Genomic DNA, 17,401 nt, shown 5'->3' on the forward strand with positions numbered 1-17,401 from the left:
CAAAGAAGGAAAATGTTTATTAAAGCAGGAGGGTAACCTTATAGTACTGCTCTGCCTAAGCGCGTAGATTTCTAGACAGTTATAGCCAACAGAGAATTAGGGTTTATAATTGTGTGTGGGAAAATGACTCAATAGCAGTGATCCTCTTCAGCTCCTCCAGAGATCTCCTCCTGCCCCATCCCAAATCTCCTTTAGTCTTGATGAGGTAGGGATATGACTCCGTGTTTGGATAGCGCGTGTTAAAGTCTCTTAAAGTCATACCCAGCTGCTTCTAAAATCTCCCGATAAATCCCCTTCCAGTTGCATTTGGGAGACCACTTAAGAGACTCCTAAAGATCCACAAAGAAACCTGAAAGATCAAGGCCCAAATACAGCCCCACCACAGGCTGAAACAGCAACCTGCCAAAAGCCGCAAGAAGCCCACACCTTACCTGGCATATACGCTTACCAGCTTAATATTTTCCACAAGGAGGGAACATGGCCATGGTTTGACAGCTACGGTGCTGCAGCTAGTATTAATGCTTAGCCCCATCAGCCAGTCAGGTGGGCTCTCCAGACAGCAGAGAGCTGTTCGCTGGCCTGAGGATTTTTCACGTAACTAATTATCAAGCTTTATAACCATCCCCTGCAGACTATGATGATGATGAATGAATGGGATCAGATTAGTCAATATGGTTTATTGGTGGAGTTTGCCCAGTCACTGTGGATGCATCATTACTGTGTGCATTCATCAGCACAGGGATGAGCATGATTCAAAGTCTTTGCTTGTACAAAATGAAACCACAACCAACCTGCAGCTCTTCAGCTTTCTCCCAAGGACTCCCTAGGCCTTTCTTGGGTCCCTCTGTTTTTCTGTATCCTTGTCCTAGGCCATCCTGGAAGTCCTTTGGTGAGTGCCATGTCCTTCCTCATTAAAGCAAAGCAGATTAAGCTGCGCCTGTAGAGGTTAAATGAGAAATTGCTGAAAAGCACTGAAGTCGTAACGCAGTGGCTAATGGTGCATTTGCTACTACTGTCCTCTGCCTGACAAAGATCATAGTTGCTCCACTATGTGGCACAGATGCTCTGCAGCTCCACAACCAGCAACAATCCCCTTTTTGCTGAACAGTATTTCTAGAGCTGGGCATTCCTCAACCACACTGGGGCTGTTGAGCCTGGCATCCCTGTAGAAATGGGGGATCTATCAAAGTAACTGCAACCAGCATGTTCAAAGTGGGTACTTGCAAAGGTGCTCTGTATAGCCTATAACATCCCTCTGCTTCCCCCCTTGTCAGTCCTGACACATCCATGCAGCAAGCAATAGCTTGCATTAGCACTGAAGGGAATAGGGTTTCATGGCTGGAAACTGCTCTGCACTGAAATTTGAGAGCTGTGCCTTTCCTTTCCTTCTCTGGCACAAATTCCCTGGGTGGCCCAAGGCAGGCACCTTCATCTCCCTGCGGCTCGGTTTGCCACCTGTAAAACTGGGTTAGCATCCCCTCCTCCTTCTTACACCCCTTTTATGCTTGCTTATATTAAATGTAAATACGGATGGGCTTGTTTGTGTGCAGGCACAGTGCAAAACAGGGGGCACGACCCTGGAAGCGCCGCTCATGTGGGGAAGCTCTGCAGGGAAGGTCTGCAAGGAGTGCACGGAGGGATGTGTGCACGGAGGGATGTGTGCACGGAGGGCAGGTGCACGGAGGGACGCCGGGATGGCGCGATGCGCACACGGGGACGGAGGATGCCTGCAGGGAAGGACACACCTGCCCGGCCGGGCGTTTGCCCACCGCCCGAGCCAGCCCCGGCGCCGCTCCCGCCGCAGCAGCGCCCGGCCCGGCCCCTCGCGGTGGGGGGCAGGGGGCGGTACCCCCGCCCGGCGGCAGCGCTGCCCCCGGCCCGGCCCGGCCCCGCCGCGGGGCTGCGGGGCGGGTTCCCCCCGCGCCCGCCTCCGCCCGCCCCCCGCGCGGGGCGCCGCAGCCTGCGGGCGGCCGCCGTGCCCGCCGCCGCCGCCGCCGGCCCGGAGGTGGGGGCGCCGCGCGGGCCCGGGGTGCCATGGAGGAGCCGCCGCCGCCGCCCGCCTGATCCCGAGGCCGCCGGCACCGAGACAAAGCGCGGGGCTGCCCGCCGCGCCCGCCCGGTGAGTGCCGCGGGGGGCCGGGGGGCTCCGTCCTGCGCCGTGGGCACCGGCCCGGGGGGGAGGGTCCCGGTCCCGGTCCCGCACCCGGCCCTGCCCGACACCCCCGTGCACCCCCATCCTCATTCACAGCCCGGACACTCCCGTCCGCAGCTCAAACGCCCCCCCCCCCCCCAAACACCCCCGTCCGCCGCGCTGCCAAGCCCGGTGCACCGCAAGCATCCTCGTTCGTAGCCTGACCACCCCCCACCCCGAACTCCCCCACCTCTGTCCCAGACGCACGCCGTGCACCCCCATTCATTGCCAAACAAGCCTGCGCCCACTGCCCAAACGTGCCGCAGGGACTCTGAACGCACCCCACGCCGCCCCAAACACCCCCATCACCCCAAACGCCCCCACGCACGCATAACCCACACACCCTAAAGACTCCCCATCACCCCCGTGCCCAAGCGCACGCTCCCAACATCCCCGCCGACCGCCCAAACACGTTCCCCGCCCCAGGCACCCCCGCCCAGGCACCCCCTCCACCACACAGTGTTCCCCCAAACACCCCAGGCAACCTGCCCCCTCCCTCTGCAAACACGCCCCAGCTGCACTCCCCAGGCCCCCCGGCGCAGACCCTGCCGCCCCTCCCCAGCTCCTCCTGCCCGCCCTGCCCTTGCGCCTTCCCGGGGAGACAAAGGGGGCCCCTGCGCCCCGCTCGCCCGCCGCGCCGCTCACCCGCCGCCGCTCTCTCCCTTGCAGGCTGAGCCATGGTGGAGCCGCCAGCTGAGCCTCCCCCGCAGCCCTGCCCGGCGCCCGGGGGGGCAGCGGCGGCCGCAGCGGGGGGAGAGCCGGCCCGCCCCGGGGAGCAGTCGCCGCTGCTGCACCTGGACCTGTACAACTTCGACTGCGCGGCGGCGGAGGGCAGCCGGTACGTGCTGACCAGCCCGCGGTCGCTGGAGGCCTGCGCCCGCTGCGCCGTGCGGCCGGTGGAGCTGCTGCCGCGGGCGCTGGGGGAGCTGCTGCGGGAGGCCCCCGGGCGCTCCATGCGGGTGGCCGCCGGCCTGTACGAGGCCTACGAGCGGGAGCGCCGCCGCAAGCTGCAGCAGTGCCGGGAGGAGCGGGAGAGGATTATCCGGGAGGAGAAGAGGCGGATCCTCGCCCCCCTCGGCAGCCTGCCGCCCTCGCCCGCCGCCCGCCTCGCCCCCCGGGCCGCCACCGCTGCCACCGCCGGCGGGTCCCGGCCCCATGGCGGGGGCAAGGCCGGGGCGTCGGGGGGCGCCAAGGCCAAGAGCCACTCCCTGGACTCGCTGCAGAAGCGCCGTGAGGGCAGCTGGGGCAAGACCTCCTCCGAGTCGGGGGCCTCGTCCTCCTACAGCGGGGAGAGCCTGCGGGAGCGCGGGGGCAAGGCCGGCGGCCGCGGCCGGGGGGGAGCCGCTGCCGCTGCCAACGGCTCCTTGCTGGGGCGCAGCTTCAGCCTGGGCGACCTCAGTCACTCGCCGCAGACGGCCCAGAGGGTGGAGAGGATTGTCAGGGAGGTGAAGAGGAGGAAGGGCCTGTCAGAGGTGCCCGAGAGGGACAAGAAGATCGCGGCGCTGATGATCGCCAAGCACCAGGAGGCCAGCCTGCTGCGGGAGCAGCGGCAGGCGGCCCACCTGCAGTGGGACAGCCAGCGGCGCCTGGCGGAGCAGCGGAAGGAGCAGGAGGAGAAGGAGAAGCAGAGGGCCCTCCTGCAGGGCCAGCGGATGTGGGAGAGCCAGGTGGAGAAGCGGCGGGGGAGGCTGAGCCAGGAGCAGGAGGAGGCCGCCCTGCTGAAGCAGAGGCAGCGCCTGGTGTGCGAGGAGAGGTGGCGGGAGCAAGCAGAGAAGCAGGAGCGGCTGCGCAGGGAGAGGCTGGAGAGGGCTGTCCAGGAGGACAAGCAGAAGAAGCTCCATCAGGAGCACAACCTGAAGGCGAAGGAGGAGGGCAAGAAGGAGCACCGGGAGCGAGAGGAGCAGCTCCTGCAAGAGAAGCTGTCCACGGCCGCGCAGAAGAGGCTGAAGAAGGAGGTGCAGCTGCAGAAGGAGAAGAAACTGCTCAACCAAGCAGAGAAGCTGAAGCACGAGGCCTTGCTCAAGGAACTGGCCAAGCAAGAGGCAGAAGAGAAGGAAATGCTGAAGGCCTCCCTGGAGATGAGTTTGACCAAGGCTCAGGAGAACTATGAGCAGCTAGTGGAGAAGAGGAACCAGGAGCTGAGGGAGAAGGCCAGGCGGGAGGACATGCAGATCCAGAGAGCCAAACTGGCAGCAGAGAAGAAGGAAAGAGAGCAGAAGGAGCACTTGGAGGCCCTGGCTAGAGAGACAGAGAGAAAGCTCCAGCATGCTGCCCAGGTGGCCGAAGAGGTCGTCCAAGAAAAAGCCCGCAAGGTGGTCTTGAGCCGTCTGGAGAAGGAGAAAGTGCAGAAGATGAACAAGCAAAAGGTGGAACAGTACGAGGACTTAAGGCGCAGGGAGATTCTCCTCTCTATAGAGAGGAAGCTGGAGAGGAGCGAGCAGATCTTCAAGGAGAAGAAGACTGTCCTAGAAAACGCCAGGTCTGTCGCTCGGGCGTCCTTCCATGTCCGGGAAAAGGTACGGGAGGAGACGAACATGCGCACCTTTGACAAGATGGCCTTGGAAGCAGAACTGCACGCCCACCTGAATAAGAAATGAAAGATCTTGTCATGGATGAGTGGGAATACATCGCCGGTTGTCTATCATAATGCATCGAAAGTTCCTCCGCATTAACATTTAAGATTTAAAAAACAACAACAACCAACCACCACCCTAATTTCTTATTTTGGGGGAGCAGGGTACCGCACAAAAACATGGCAGCTATTTCACATACTTTTTAAAATGTGTTTTTGTTCTGGGTATGTTTTAAGGACTGACCTCAGTCATCTTTACAGAGGGGAAGCGAGTTTTTCTGTCCTCCACCCCACAAGCACATGCATTTTCTCAGAGAGGGCTGCAGAAGTCTGCTTGAAGCCTGTGAGTTACCGATTGATTGTCTACACCGGAGCTGACTACGGCTGCACTCTTTTCAGTTGGAAATGCAGACAACAGAGACTACTGACTACTAGAGCCTACTGACTAAGAACCAAAACCACCCCAGCTGATTCTGGCTTGAGTGACAGGCAGCTTGATTTAAGTTATGGGACTGCATTTTCAAAGCCACTGCGCTCCCGCACCGAAGGTGAGGAGGGCTGGAGTACAGAATGCCATACGCCCCTGGGTGCCCCTCGCCCACTGCTGGTACCGAGCAAGAGAAAACACAGGTCAAGACTTTGTAACACCATGTAAGTAGACATTATGATCAGAGCTGGGCAGAAGCTGTTAGAAGCGCTCGCAAACACAATTTCACTTTTGTTGTTTGCAACTGTTGCCCCTCCCAGGTATCCTCACCTCTCCTTCTCCTTTCAAAGTTTCTCTTACAAACGTCTGTATAATTTCTTCTTTTCTTTTGGAGGAGGGGGAAGAAGAGAGAAGTTTGTGGGCAATCCACAAACTGATGGGCACCCACACAACCCACTTGTTCATTAAGATATAAAAATGAATGAACCTGTGGAACTGGCCTTTGTGGCAAACGTGGATCATTTGTAAGTGGAAATCTGCAAACAGATTGCATAGAGAAATTGCCACCCTCGGGAATTCTCAAAACTCGAGGAGACCCTCAGCAACCTTATCCAACTTGGCCTACCTTGAGCAGGAGGTTGGACCAGGTGTCCTCCAGAGGTCCCTTCCAACCTAATGGTTCTATGACCTGCATACAATGAGACGTTCACCCAGCTCTTGTCATCGTCTACTGAGCAGGGCAGCATTTATCTGTCCACTGGTGCTAACAGTTGTATTCTTATATAGGGCACAAGAAAGAGTAGATGCACAAAATAAGGTACATTACAGATTCTCTTAGATGAGGATCACGGCTTTTTTATAACGCTAACTCAATACCTTTTAGAGGGAATGGAGTCCTTCTGCTGTTAATGCACTCAAAATGTGAAAAGCCTACCTATGCCCCGTGCACAGCATTCAAGAAGGACAGTGTTCTGCTCCAGGTTTCCACATTTACTCTCTGTTGCGTTGCAGTTACAAACACGCATCCAAACCAGGCACTTTCTGGTGTTTTCTTCTGGCTCTGGGCAGCTCTCTGTTCCACCATCCGTGATGCCGTGCTGGGTTGCTGTGGTGATGGCATTGGACCTGGAGCATGGGGGAGAAGCAGCAAGAACAGCCAGGATCTTGTTTCCTTGTGGATGTCTCTGACATACAACACAGTAGAAGAGAAAACCAGAAGAAGGTTGACATATGGCACAGACATGCAGGCCTGCATGCATAGATTGCTTACCAGAATTGCCCAGGAGGTGACAGCAGGTCAAAAACCTCTTAAAAGGCTTTAAGGAAGGTGTTAAATGAACAGCAACAACAACAGTAGAGCAAGCACACTCTGGTGCCCTGCAAGGCTGGAGACATTATACAAACAGTGTTGAAAATGAAGCAAGTAGGGATTTTCTTTGATTTTGATGGAACTTGCTCTTCTTTGAATCACGGTACAATTGGTGCTGTTGAGGGCAGGCAGCATGAAAGTAGGAATTAGGGCACCTGAGCGATGTTTGCTCCATCAGTCACTGGCTTACTGCGTAACGCCAGGCAAGTCCTCAGGGGTTGGGCTCGCTCCTATTGGTACAAATGGAAGCAGAGTCAGGCCCTTGAGATTGCTGGGACTTGCAGGAAATAGTAACACTTGGCTTGGCAGAACGCTTCAAGGACTTTGGACAAATGATGCTAAAAAAGCACAAAGTATTATTTTATTATTTATTTATTTATTTGAGTGGTTATTAAAGTAAAACATATCTGTTGGTGAAAAGTACTCATTACACCAAAATCTAAAAATATCGGTAGCTGTGGGAAGGACAGCTGCATTACTGTTTCCAGCTAGGAGTCTGTCCCCTCACCCTCATCCTCGAAACAGCAGTCAGTTTGAACAGTGAAACCAATCCTGCTGTAATACCTGACAAGGTCCTTGATAAAAAACCAGTCATCTTCACGTGTTGTTCGTGCCGCAGTGGTCTATGTGTGCCCTTGTAGCTACAAAGACCTGGAAAAGAGATACCCAGTGGCCCAAATCCAGCCTGCGCAAAACTTCCCTTGCTCCCTAGCAGCACTGGAGTTGGGATAAAACCTGCAGTGACTCCAGCATAGCCTGCATTTCATCTTGTTTGTAGCCTTTGGGGCTGCAGAGAAAGCCTGCCAGCATGGATGTGAGGGCTCTTGCTCTCTACGACGTCGCACTATGGTTGAAGTTCACTGCTTGATCCATTTAGCAGAGGGCAAATGGGGAGAACTGGGAAACAGTGTAAAGAAGGCAAAATGTGGTGGGTGAATGAGCAGGCACAGTCTCTAACTGGAACAGCAGTTTTTCCCTAAAGGTCTGCTGCAATCTACCTGAAGGCTTTGTCCAAACCTCCCTCTGACAGGGCATTTCCAGTGTAGACTGAGAACATTTTACGGCCCAGGAGACGTGTCTTGGCCACTGACTGTAATTACACCTGGGGTCCATCTCCTGCTGCTGACTGAGTTTGACACCTTGGGGCTACAGCCGAACTAATCAAAACACCTACATGGTGGTAATTGGATTGGCAAACTACTGTTCCTCTACCGTGCAGTGTGCAGCTCAAGTTTTGAATGTGAAATCTAAGAAAAAAATATTTTTTTTCAAAAGACATTAATCTGTGTATGGATATTTTTTATTTCTGTAGTGGTTCCAGTCCAAAGTCTGTGAAAGTCAATGGAGTTTATAAGTTGTTTAAAATTGCGGCATGGAAAATTAAGTCAGCAAGTTGGGTGGAGGCATGAGAGGTATTTCTTGGGTCTGCTTATGCTTCTGTTTATTTGAGAAGGAGTTTTACTGCTGGATTTCTGTGAGAACAGAAATTAAACCCTGGGACACATGTAAAAAGTATGGCACTTTTAGATGACCCTTATTTGGTGTTTTTGATATTGAGCTGCAGGCCAGGGAGTACTAAAAATCAAAGCAAGCAACGTATTACCTCACAGCTCAGAAGTAGATTACGGCTCATTTAGAGCAGAGGAGCAGCTGATGACATTTGGTTAGGTCCTGCAGAAAGATAACTTAGGCTGGTCCTCTCCTGGGATTAGAAAACACATTTTAGGCTATTGCTGTATTATAATCATAAGGTTATAATGAAGACTTTGCTTCTAGGCCATTTGCGTGCATGCCCCAGAATGACCACTAGACCTTGAAATACCTGCACTTTAAAAGCAACAGCAACAGAAGGACAATTACCAGGGAACTTCTGTGACTGATAACACATCTTAGATCTAGCTAGCATCAGATTCCCAGGTTTCAATTCCTAAACACTTGGAGTCTAGCTCCAGGTTTCATGTTGGATCCCATAGCTCTAACGGGACAACCCAAAATCTGGATCCAGTACCACTAAACATTCAAATCTAAAGCCAAACACTGACATGTGGACACACCTCTGACCCCACTTGAAAAGCCCTGCACGGCTTACTACTGCCCATTGACTAGGACTGCTGCTAGAAGCTGACCTGGTAGAAACCACTCTGAATGTTTACAGGGTTTCAGAAGTTGAGGTGTTGAAACATTAGGGAGAAAGACTCCAATATCATTTAAATGTTCTAAAAAGAATTACGGGACGAAGTCCTGGGATTCATTTTCAGGTAAAACTCCTGTTGTTACATAGTACTGTTTTGCAGAGTGAGACAACATGATCAAGCACACAGTATCAGAAAAGAAGAGTCTGTCACACTGTTGGCTATGGCAGAATAAGACAAGTAATTTCCAAGGCCTCAGAACTGTGCAGCTTGTTTTCCTTGGGTGTGATTCTCACTTCAGTGAAACCAAGGCTGCAAGATTAGTTCATCTTGTATTAGACATCAGAGAACTCACACGTGGGGGGGTGGGAAACCATTGACTAAAGAGCAGTTTCTTTTGCCTGAGCTCTGGATGAATCCTTCACACATTTTGAGTGTTCACAGACTATCTATCTTGTTTATGTGGGTTGTCCAGTTTTTAACAGAATCTGGGCTAAAGCTGGCGCCCTTCAGTGCCAGTGAGAGTGCCAACAATCTCTTCTGCATGCTGCCTCTTCACATAAAATTCATCACTAAAACACAATCTTTGTCAAGGTTGAATTTGGCAGACACGTTCAAAAGCTATTAGGAGGAGCAGCTGCACCACCACTAGTTGGTATTTTTTAACCCAGTGTATCATAAATTCTTTCACCGCATGGATTCTCGTCTTGGTTACCTACTGTGTTTCTCTTATGATGCTTACGGAGCTCCTGGCTCATTCTGGGCTAAAATTTCTCCTGATGTCAGGGGAATTCTGTTCACTAAACAAATGCTGAATATGCAGTGCACACAGGTCTGAGAGGGGAATTATTTCAGTGTGCGTGTCTTTACTAAGCCAAGCCTGGACAGGGAGAAGTGGGAATCACAGAATATGCAATACAAAGTCCATCAACCACTAACTAGTTTTCCAGAAATTCTGCTAAGAACAGCCCCAGAGCCACCTCTGCTAGCTGTCATCAGGGAATTGACTGCTTCAGGGAAGTGACATTTTCTGCTCCCTTACTGACCTCAAAGAGAGCCAGGCTGATCACATCCTACCTGAGGACAGCTTCTCATCGCCACCAGTTGTTACACCAAAACAAGAGATTTGCTTTCAACTGTGGGTGTTCTTCCTCTGGTGGTGAAGTAAAAAATGTAATAGTTAGAACGCCATTTTGCAAGTCTTTTTTGTTTTTTTTTTTAAATCTTTTTTCTTCTTCTTCTTCTTAAAGCAGATGCAGAGAGGTATAAAGACAAGACACAAAACTTAGGTGCAGCACACTACGGGTGATGACTGTGGCTGTCTTCACACAGTTCTGCTTTGCAGACCTGAGACTGTGCTGTTGTCTAGTAGAGCAGCCAGCACATCCAGGAGAGCGGAGATGCTCTGGGAGGGATCTGCCTGCTCTCAGATCACACAGGCTCCCTTCAAAGCGTGCAAGTTTAAGCTCGTTTAATGCTTTGCTGAGTCAAGGTCCTAGGGAATTAAGTTTGTTAGAATTGGACTTAGCTGTCATAGTTGTAAAAGGCTGTCATAGGCAAAGAAGAGGAAGACGCTGGCTTAGCCCAGTCCCCCTGGAAATGAGCCCCATGACATTTACTTTGCAGCACAGTACGGGCATGTTCTAATGAGAGCCAGTGAAGCCCTGATACAACTCCTTGTAGGAGTGCAGCCCCACAAGCCCTTGGCAAGCAAGTAGCACCTACTGTAAAGAGCCAGTACTGAGACATGGTAAGAAAAATCATAATGCTTCTGCTTCAAGGCACCAGGCAGCTCTGCTCTTCTTTTTGTTAAAATGTTACTAGATGATGTTTTGATGGGAAAACACTGGGAAGAGGAAAAAATGCAAAACTCTTCTGTACAAGATTCCTGGAAACACATTCTCCATTTATGAGAGCAGCCAGCACTCTGGGGAAGGCCAGAGTTCAGAGCCTTCATAATGGGATATGCCCCACATCCCATATGCCTCTCAATGTTAGGGCATAAAAAATTCAGTTCTAGGTCTGACTTCTTTGTCCTTAGCTCATTCTTTGAGCATGGCTCTTCGCTGTGAAACACGACCTTGTTATTGTAAGATTCTAGTCTAAAAGGACCCAAATAATTCTCTGGCAAGTTTTTCACTCATCTCCTACATCCCTGCCATTTAGCAAGAAATCCCCCGCATTACAAAACCACTCTGGCAGTAAGAAATATCCTGTATTACAAAACCAAACTGCCAGTGCTATTTTGTTCTTACGTGCTTTACACAGCTCTCTGCATCCAATCTCAGGACCCAGCTGTGAGGCAAACTAGTTATCGCCCCCAGCCTAAGTACGGGAAAACTGAAGCAGAAAGAACTGATGTGACTTGCCCAGGGCCATGCTGGCACTCCATGATCGAGCTGGAGCTCTCACTCACGTCCTGCCTGTTCCCCAAGCAACCCTCTAATTAACTGCTCCTGGTTGCAAGGGAAGGATGTCCCTGTGCCCCTGCTACGGCAGCTTCTCTGGCTCCTGCTCTGCAGCTGGTGCTTCATGGAGGATGAAGGTTTTAAGGTGCCAGCCTCCACTTCTGGGCATTGCCCCAAAACCTTGAAGCACTTGAAGTGTCCGTAAAATTTCTCTTTAGGCTTTCAAATGGAGGGCTTGAAGGTGAGTGGCACAGATAAGGCTGCGCTGGGAGCCTGGGAGAGAGGCAGGGCAGGAGGAAGGTGCATTAGCAGAACTGTGCAGGAGCTACAGATGGAAATGTTAAATGAAAGAGCAGGCATGGAGTGAGAATCCTTATACCATCCTGGCTGGCTAGAATTGCTTATATCTATATGTATGACAGCATGCAATAATACTTGCTTTCAGCACGTTAAAGTTACAGGGCCCAGTTCATCCCATTAGTTACCTCCCTAGAGCCAGCAGAGTTACTCCAGGAATGAATACAGCCTAGATATATTAACCTTTTCATTATTTATGTAAATCACAATGCCTTGGGATAGGTTATGCTTCCAAGAGCCTGGTGGAAATTTCCCCCTGACTGCACCGGGTACTCCCCCGGGTACACCCGGGCAACGGGATGGGAGGGTCACACATCAGTTGGTATTTTTAGGCACAGCTACAAGTTTGTCAATACCCCGTGCTACACGCTGTGTTCCTGGGTGCTTGCAAAGCAATGTCTGCTTGAACAGCACAGCACAGCCGAGGGGAAGAGCAGCTGGCATAGAGGCACCTTGTCAGACAGCAAGCTAAACAGCGGGGAGTAAGAAATATAGCTCTGTGTCTGTCAGATGCTATTGGGAATGTTTTGGTTTGTAAGAGGGTGATGGGATAATTTCTTCTCATTTTTAATCACCTCCAAAGTAAGCTGTGCTATTTTTGACAATTATTTAATGGTTTACAAGAGATGGGAAAATAAATGAGGAAGGGAGCTCAAAAAACAGATGTGTAGGTAAAGCAGAAAGACATTTTCCTTTGCCTTCTGAAAAAAAGCCCTGAGCATTATGCCAGCAGTTGAGAGTTTTGTTAAGTGCCAAGTTGCATGCATTTTGTTAGACCCTAGGAGGGGGCCCAGTGTGTTCGCAAGCTTTGCTACCTGTGCATGTCTCCTGTCCACACTGAATGAGACAGGCTTCACATTTACCTCCCAGTGACAGCTATTTCCTCAGACTTGAAGGAAAAAGTGAGATCAAAGAAACACAAGGAGAGATCCATGAACAGAAAGACAGAATACTGTAGCGGGACCACTACACAGCAATCCTGAGTGGACTCAGCCCACGTGTGACATGAAGCCCGACGGAGGAGTAACACTTTGCTCTCACTGGGGGATTTCTGCAGCCCTCACCCAGACACTGTCTAAGAGCCTCTGCACCATTTTCTTCTCCCACCAGATTCAAGTTGTCCTTATTTCCTAGTCAGTTTGGCCCTGAGGCTCCTGCTCCCACGCCTACACCCACAGCTTGGTACCTGGGGAGCTGGCCACAGGGTGCAGCCAAGTTTCCACTTGTCTGTAGAGGCTTCAAGCCAACTAATTTGCCCTGCTCTCCCTTAAACTGAGGCATGCCTGTGCACGAGCAGCTACAGGAGCCGTCTGAATCTGAGCTTTGGGCCTTTGGGTGGTGTAGATTGAAAACCTACAGAAGAACTAGGATGTTGCAGCATAGCAAAGGGATGCTACTGTTTGATTTTTAAATAGCAGCCCCACTGCTAATTTGCTTCCCTTGCATTGCTTTCCCAGACAGTGTAACGTGAATGGGGTGAGCACTAGCAGCACCAGAAGAAGTGATTAGGTGTTTGCCCTCCATGCTTAGACCAGTGCTTGGCATGGGAAGTGGTGCCCCTTCTTGCATAAGAGGGAAGCTTTCCTTTCTGCAGCCATCATCGCCTGTGCTTTGGGGTGGAGTCGGCAGCCTGTCTAAGATACATCCATCCTATCACCACTGCGATGACTGCCAGTGAGGTGTGGATATAACCAAGTCAGTGTTAAACAGACTAGCTCAGTCACCACTAGCAGTTTAACAGTGCAGTGCTTAGGATGGGCTAACTGGTCCAGTATTCTCCAGCTTCTCCTTATGTGCTTTTCAACCCACCCTGAGCTCTACCGGTAAATTAATAATTAGCTTATATAGGCCTGCATGACCTGTCACGACTGGAATTTTAGACATAACTTAACAGCTCTGAGTCATGACATTGCTTTTTCTGCTAGCAGTTTCCCCTACTGCCGTGCAGGAGGAAGTAAAGCCAGGGAGGATTGTTTCAGTAAACCAGAGCTGACCTGCCTGCTCTCAGAAAATGCAAGGCAGGTAGGCAGGCCGAGGAAGCCTTCAGGGCTTTATGCAACACTAGTTAGAGCACCTGACATCTTAGGTTTGCTGTGGATACACTCCATATCACTTTGCATGGTAGCTGTCACTCCAACTCACATCTCCTGGGTGCTGCAAGTCCTAATATTTTTCAGGCAGAAGGCACTCTGTCTTGTAACAGAAGTTTTCTGTGATTCATACAACATTTCAAAGAACCTGCACATACCTCTTTGCATAGTCTGGTATTTCAATGCATTTTATTTACGGTTCCATCAAAAAATTGTGGAAGTAGAGTTTCCTGAAGGCAGTGATATTCACACCCAGAGCTACTGTCCTCTCAATAAGTGTCTCTGATCAGACTACACTGTGCTACTCTATAGATTTTTTGCAGCTCCTGCAGTCTCTGGGAACCTGCAGATCCCTCCCTGCAAAGACACTGTACTATTATGCAGATGCCACATGATTCCGTCACAGCCTGTGAGTCCCCAAATGCACCGAAAATTTACTGTAAACTACCAGGGGAATTTCTGCAGAGTCTCCTGGAATCCGCAGGGGCCCTTTCCGTCTGTCCTGATGCCAGCGCTCTGTAAACTCAGATGCTGTACGGTACCCGCTGACCTAGCAATACTGGCTGAATCTTCTCCATGACAACACACTGCAGTGTCCTCAGGTACAGGGAGGCATCCTGTGAGCAGGCAAGGCTGGCCAGGGAGTCAACGTATCAGATGTATGGAGTATAATTTTAGCATAAGTCTTTTCTATGGGAAGTTGGAGGCACAAATGCAAAGGGGCAAAATGTCTCCCCAGAGGAAAGGAAAGAATTGCTGAATGTGAGCGAGAAGGAAAAAATGGCAAAATGGGAGATGTAAATAACCTTCAAATCATAGGGGACACAGTTTATAGGTCTCATGCAACAGATGTGCATGGCCAAACAGCTCCTTTCACACAACATTTTGGATACCCTCAGGGAATGAAGAATGGTGGAAGGTACTTAGGACCACAGGTAAGAAAGGAGAGGTGGTTTCCAACAAGGGTTGGGGTTGGCTGGAAAGCTGAGTGAGTGGAGAAATGTAGAAAAGCTGTTCTGGACATCTCCAACAACGATGGCTCTCACACCAGTACAGCAAAGAAACGTCCTGAATGCGTGGTGGAAGTAAGGAGGGAAAAGAGAAGCCAGCTGGGATAACCGCATGGAGGACTTAAATGAGTGGACAATATAATGAAAATAGGACTGGGACCCTACATGAGAGTCATGATGAATTTTTTGTTTTTTAAGGTCTCCTTCCTGTTGAAGGCTTCTCCCTTGCAGTAGCAGAGAAATGCCTTCTGGAGCACCCCAGCCCAGTGGCTTCCTCTACCCCAGACTTGCACAGGTGCTGCTCCAGAGGTCTGGCAGGCAGCATCCCATGATGTTAGGAGGGAGCCTGAGCTAACCCACCACCCTTTGGGCTCTGGGGCAGCAGCCAAGGCTGCCCAGGGGGCTCCTGCAAAGCAGAAGGTGATGAAGAGCATTTCTCTTAGTGTTTGAATGTGAGCTGGCACTAAAAGGATTTTACCGTGTGTCAGTCCTAGGATCAGGAGGATGCACTGCAGGAGAGGTATCCAGCTCAAAAGCACAGGATGAGGAAGCACATTTCTGCTGACGCTTGTTTTAATTCTGCCTTTTTTTTTTTTTCTCTTAAAGACCAGATTTAATGTCAAACTGCCAGGGCTTGGTAGAGACCCATAAGATGTCCATAGCCCAGTTCTCGTTAGGAAAGTGGAGAGCTGGCTGGCAGTTTCGGACAAAGGCCAGATCCACGCATGGCTTTGTTTGTAAGCAACCATTTCGATTCCGTCACCAGACCACAGGGCTGGATTCATGCCTGGTAAGGTCAACTGCCCAAAGGCAAGCACATGGTGACAACATTCCTGTGCCCAAGCGGAGGTGACACCACAGCCAAAGGAAACCTGAGGCTGGACTTATTCCCAAGGAGGGCAGGAACCTTCTGAAAGGGAAAAGCCAGATTAAAGGGGAATCATAAGCCTCAAATATGCAGTGAAAGCATGGGAAGAGAGGATTGCTCAAAAAAAATGTGTCTCCCTCAAGAAAGATAGTGCCTCCCTGCTGGCAGGCTGGAGGTGGGCTCACGTCCCCATCTTCTCCTTCTCTGGCAGGGGCCAGAAGCAGACTCTTAGCAGAAAGGAGGGGGCAGACAGCTGGCTGGGAGGATGAAACTGCCTAGGTCAGACCTTGTCAATCAAAGCTCTCACTCTGATTTCACTTGCAGGCAGGACCCTAAATATCACCAGGGGGACTGGGCTTCATCCCTCGAGGACGTATACAACCCTGAAACCTGGTCATGCATCTACACTCTGATGCATTTGCTGCACTTGCTTGGACATCAAGGCAGGCTTGGGGGGCTTTCCAGCGTGCCAGCCGGATGCTTCACAGCCATATCCCAGCCACAACTTTGAAGCAGCAGAAAAGGCTGTATCTCATCCTTCCCCAGCTTGAGTCAGCAGGATTAATTGGTTATTCAGGAGTCCCTTCCCCCATTGACAGAGTGAAGGAAAATTAATTACAAACCTTCTTTTTATATATGCCAGCTAGCAGACAGGATCAATACACAAAGGGACTCCTGATCTCTGACACGCCTAAGCCCTCAGACAACTGTGGGTTTTTGCACCATATGGCTCTATCACTTGATAAAGTAGTGCCCTAGATATGCTGGTTGTTTTCCAGTCTGCCACCAAATTAACTTAGGAGGATGGGCATATACAGCCGCAGTTTCTGCACTGTTGCCACTGTTTCTGAGGTCTCCAGACCTATTGCAAGCCGATGTATTTTTGCAGCCCCTCCTGCCCCCCCTCCCCAGGACCAGCTACCAAAGGGATTAAACATGGCCTGTTATCTACTGCAGTGGCTTAATCACTAAGCAAAAAGCTCATCCCCTGACCGCAAGGTCAAGGAATTATCTTCCTGACAGATAACGCAGCCAAGGCTTGGAACAAAATGAGGAGCTGAACTGTGATTGCAAGCCCACAGGCCACGGCTTTAGTGCTGTTTCTAGGAGAGTAACACCACTAAGATGCTATGAAAGTGCAGTGTGACTTTTCTCACCTCCCCTGAGATGCCTCTTGGTGGCAGGGGAAGATAAACACAGGAAAATGATATTCAGCTTTGTGCACACATGTCCCCCTCCCATAAACACCCCCTATGCCAAACCTGTCCCTCTGAGGGCAAAAGGTTTTGATGGTTGGATATATTTGGCACCATGTACTAAGGAGAGAACATTACGCAGGAAGAGCTTTTAATAGACTGTGAAGAACTAACCAGGCACTAAGTCTGGGTCAGAAAAGAAGTGACCTCAGGGGAAACACGTAGCAAGAAATACGGTTTCAGAGGGCACAGCTCCTATGCATTAGTTTCAGCGGAAGGTTGGCAGTCCCGTTCCCGCATGATCTAGCCTGTCGGGGAAGAGCTGCAGGGCCTGCCAGCCCCACAGCTCAGCGTGCACAGGGGCAGCCCCACTGGCCTGCAAGAGGGCAACTGAAGGCATCGGTGATAAAGCTCTTCATTCAAGATTTAAATATAAAGAATCCAGATCTGCTGCCACCAGAAAAGAGCAAGGAGAACTCCTGACACAGAGAGCTACGAAACCAGGTTCTTACTAGAGACTAACACAGGGCATCAGCCCCTGCAGCTTTGCTGTGAGCAACCTCGGGACCTTCTGCGCACATCCAGGCAGGATGAGCCTCGGTCCCCTGCCTGGTGGCTGCCTGAGATTGGCCGTTTCATAGATGGGGAAGGCATAAACTGAGATTACAGAAAAAAGCTGAGAAGATGAGGCTCTCTACCCAGAGCTGGGTGATACAAATAGCTCCCAGCTCCCCAGGTGACTCCGTCGAGGTCACGTGTATGATAGTAACTGCAGAGGAGG

General features: G+C 51.1%; 1 protein-coding gene across 2 annotated transcripts; it reads left to right on the forward strand.

Moving 5' to 3' along the window:
* The first annotated feature begins 1,980 nt into the window (after window positions 1–1,980).
* CCDC177 (coiled-coil domain containing 177) lies at window positions 1,981–7,828 on the forward strand. 2 transcript variants are annotated; one of them, XR_012043160.1, is made up of 3 exons: window positions 1,981–2,119; window positions 2,861–5,414; window positions 6,259–7,828. XR_012043160.1 is itself a non-coding variant. In XM_072865852.1 (2 exons), the coding sequence occupies exon 2, from the start codon at window positions 2,869–2,871 to the stop codon at window positions 4,786–4,788; it is 1,920 nt and encodes a 639-aa protein (XP_072721953.1). In that variant the 5' UTR covers window positions 1,981–2,119; window positions 2,861–2,868; the 3' UTR covers window positions 4,789–7,828. The 2 variants fall into 2 exon arrangements, 1 of the variants encoding a protein (XP_072721953.1); XM_072865852.1 differs by having other exon boundaries at window positions 2,861–7,828.
* Window positions 7,829–17,401: the final 9,573 nt, after the last annotated feature.

The sequence above is a fragment of the Ciconia boyciana genome, chromosome 6 (genome assembly GCF_034638445.1).
Source record: "Ciconia boyciana chromosome 6, ASM3463844v1, whole genome shotgun sequence".
Taxonomy (NCBI): domain Eukaryota; kingdom Metazoa; phylum Chordata; class Aves; order Ciconiiformes; family Ciconiidae; genus Ciconia; species Ciconia boyciana.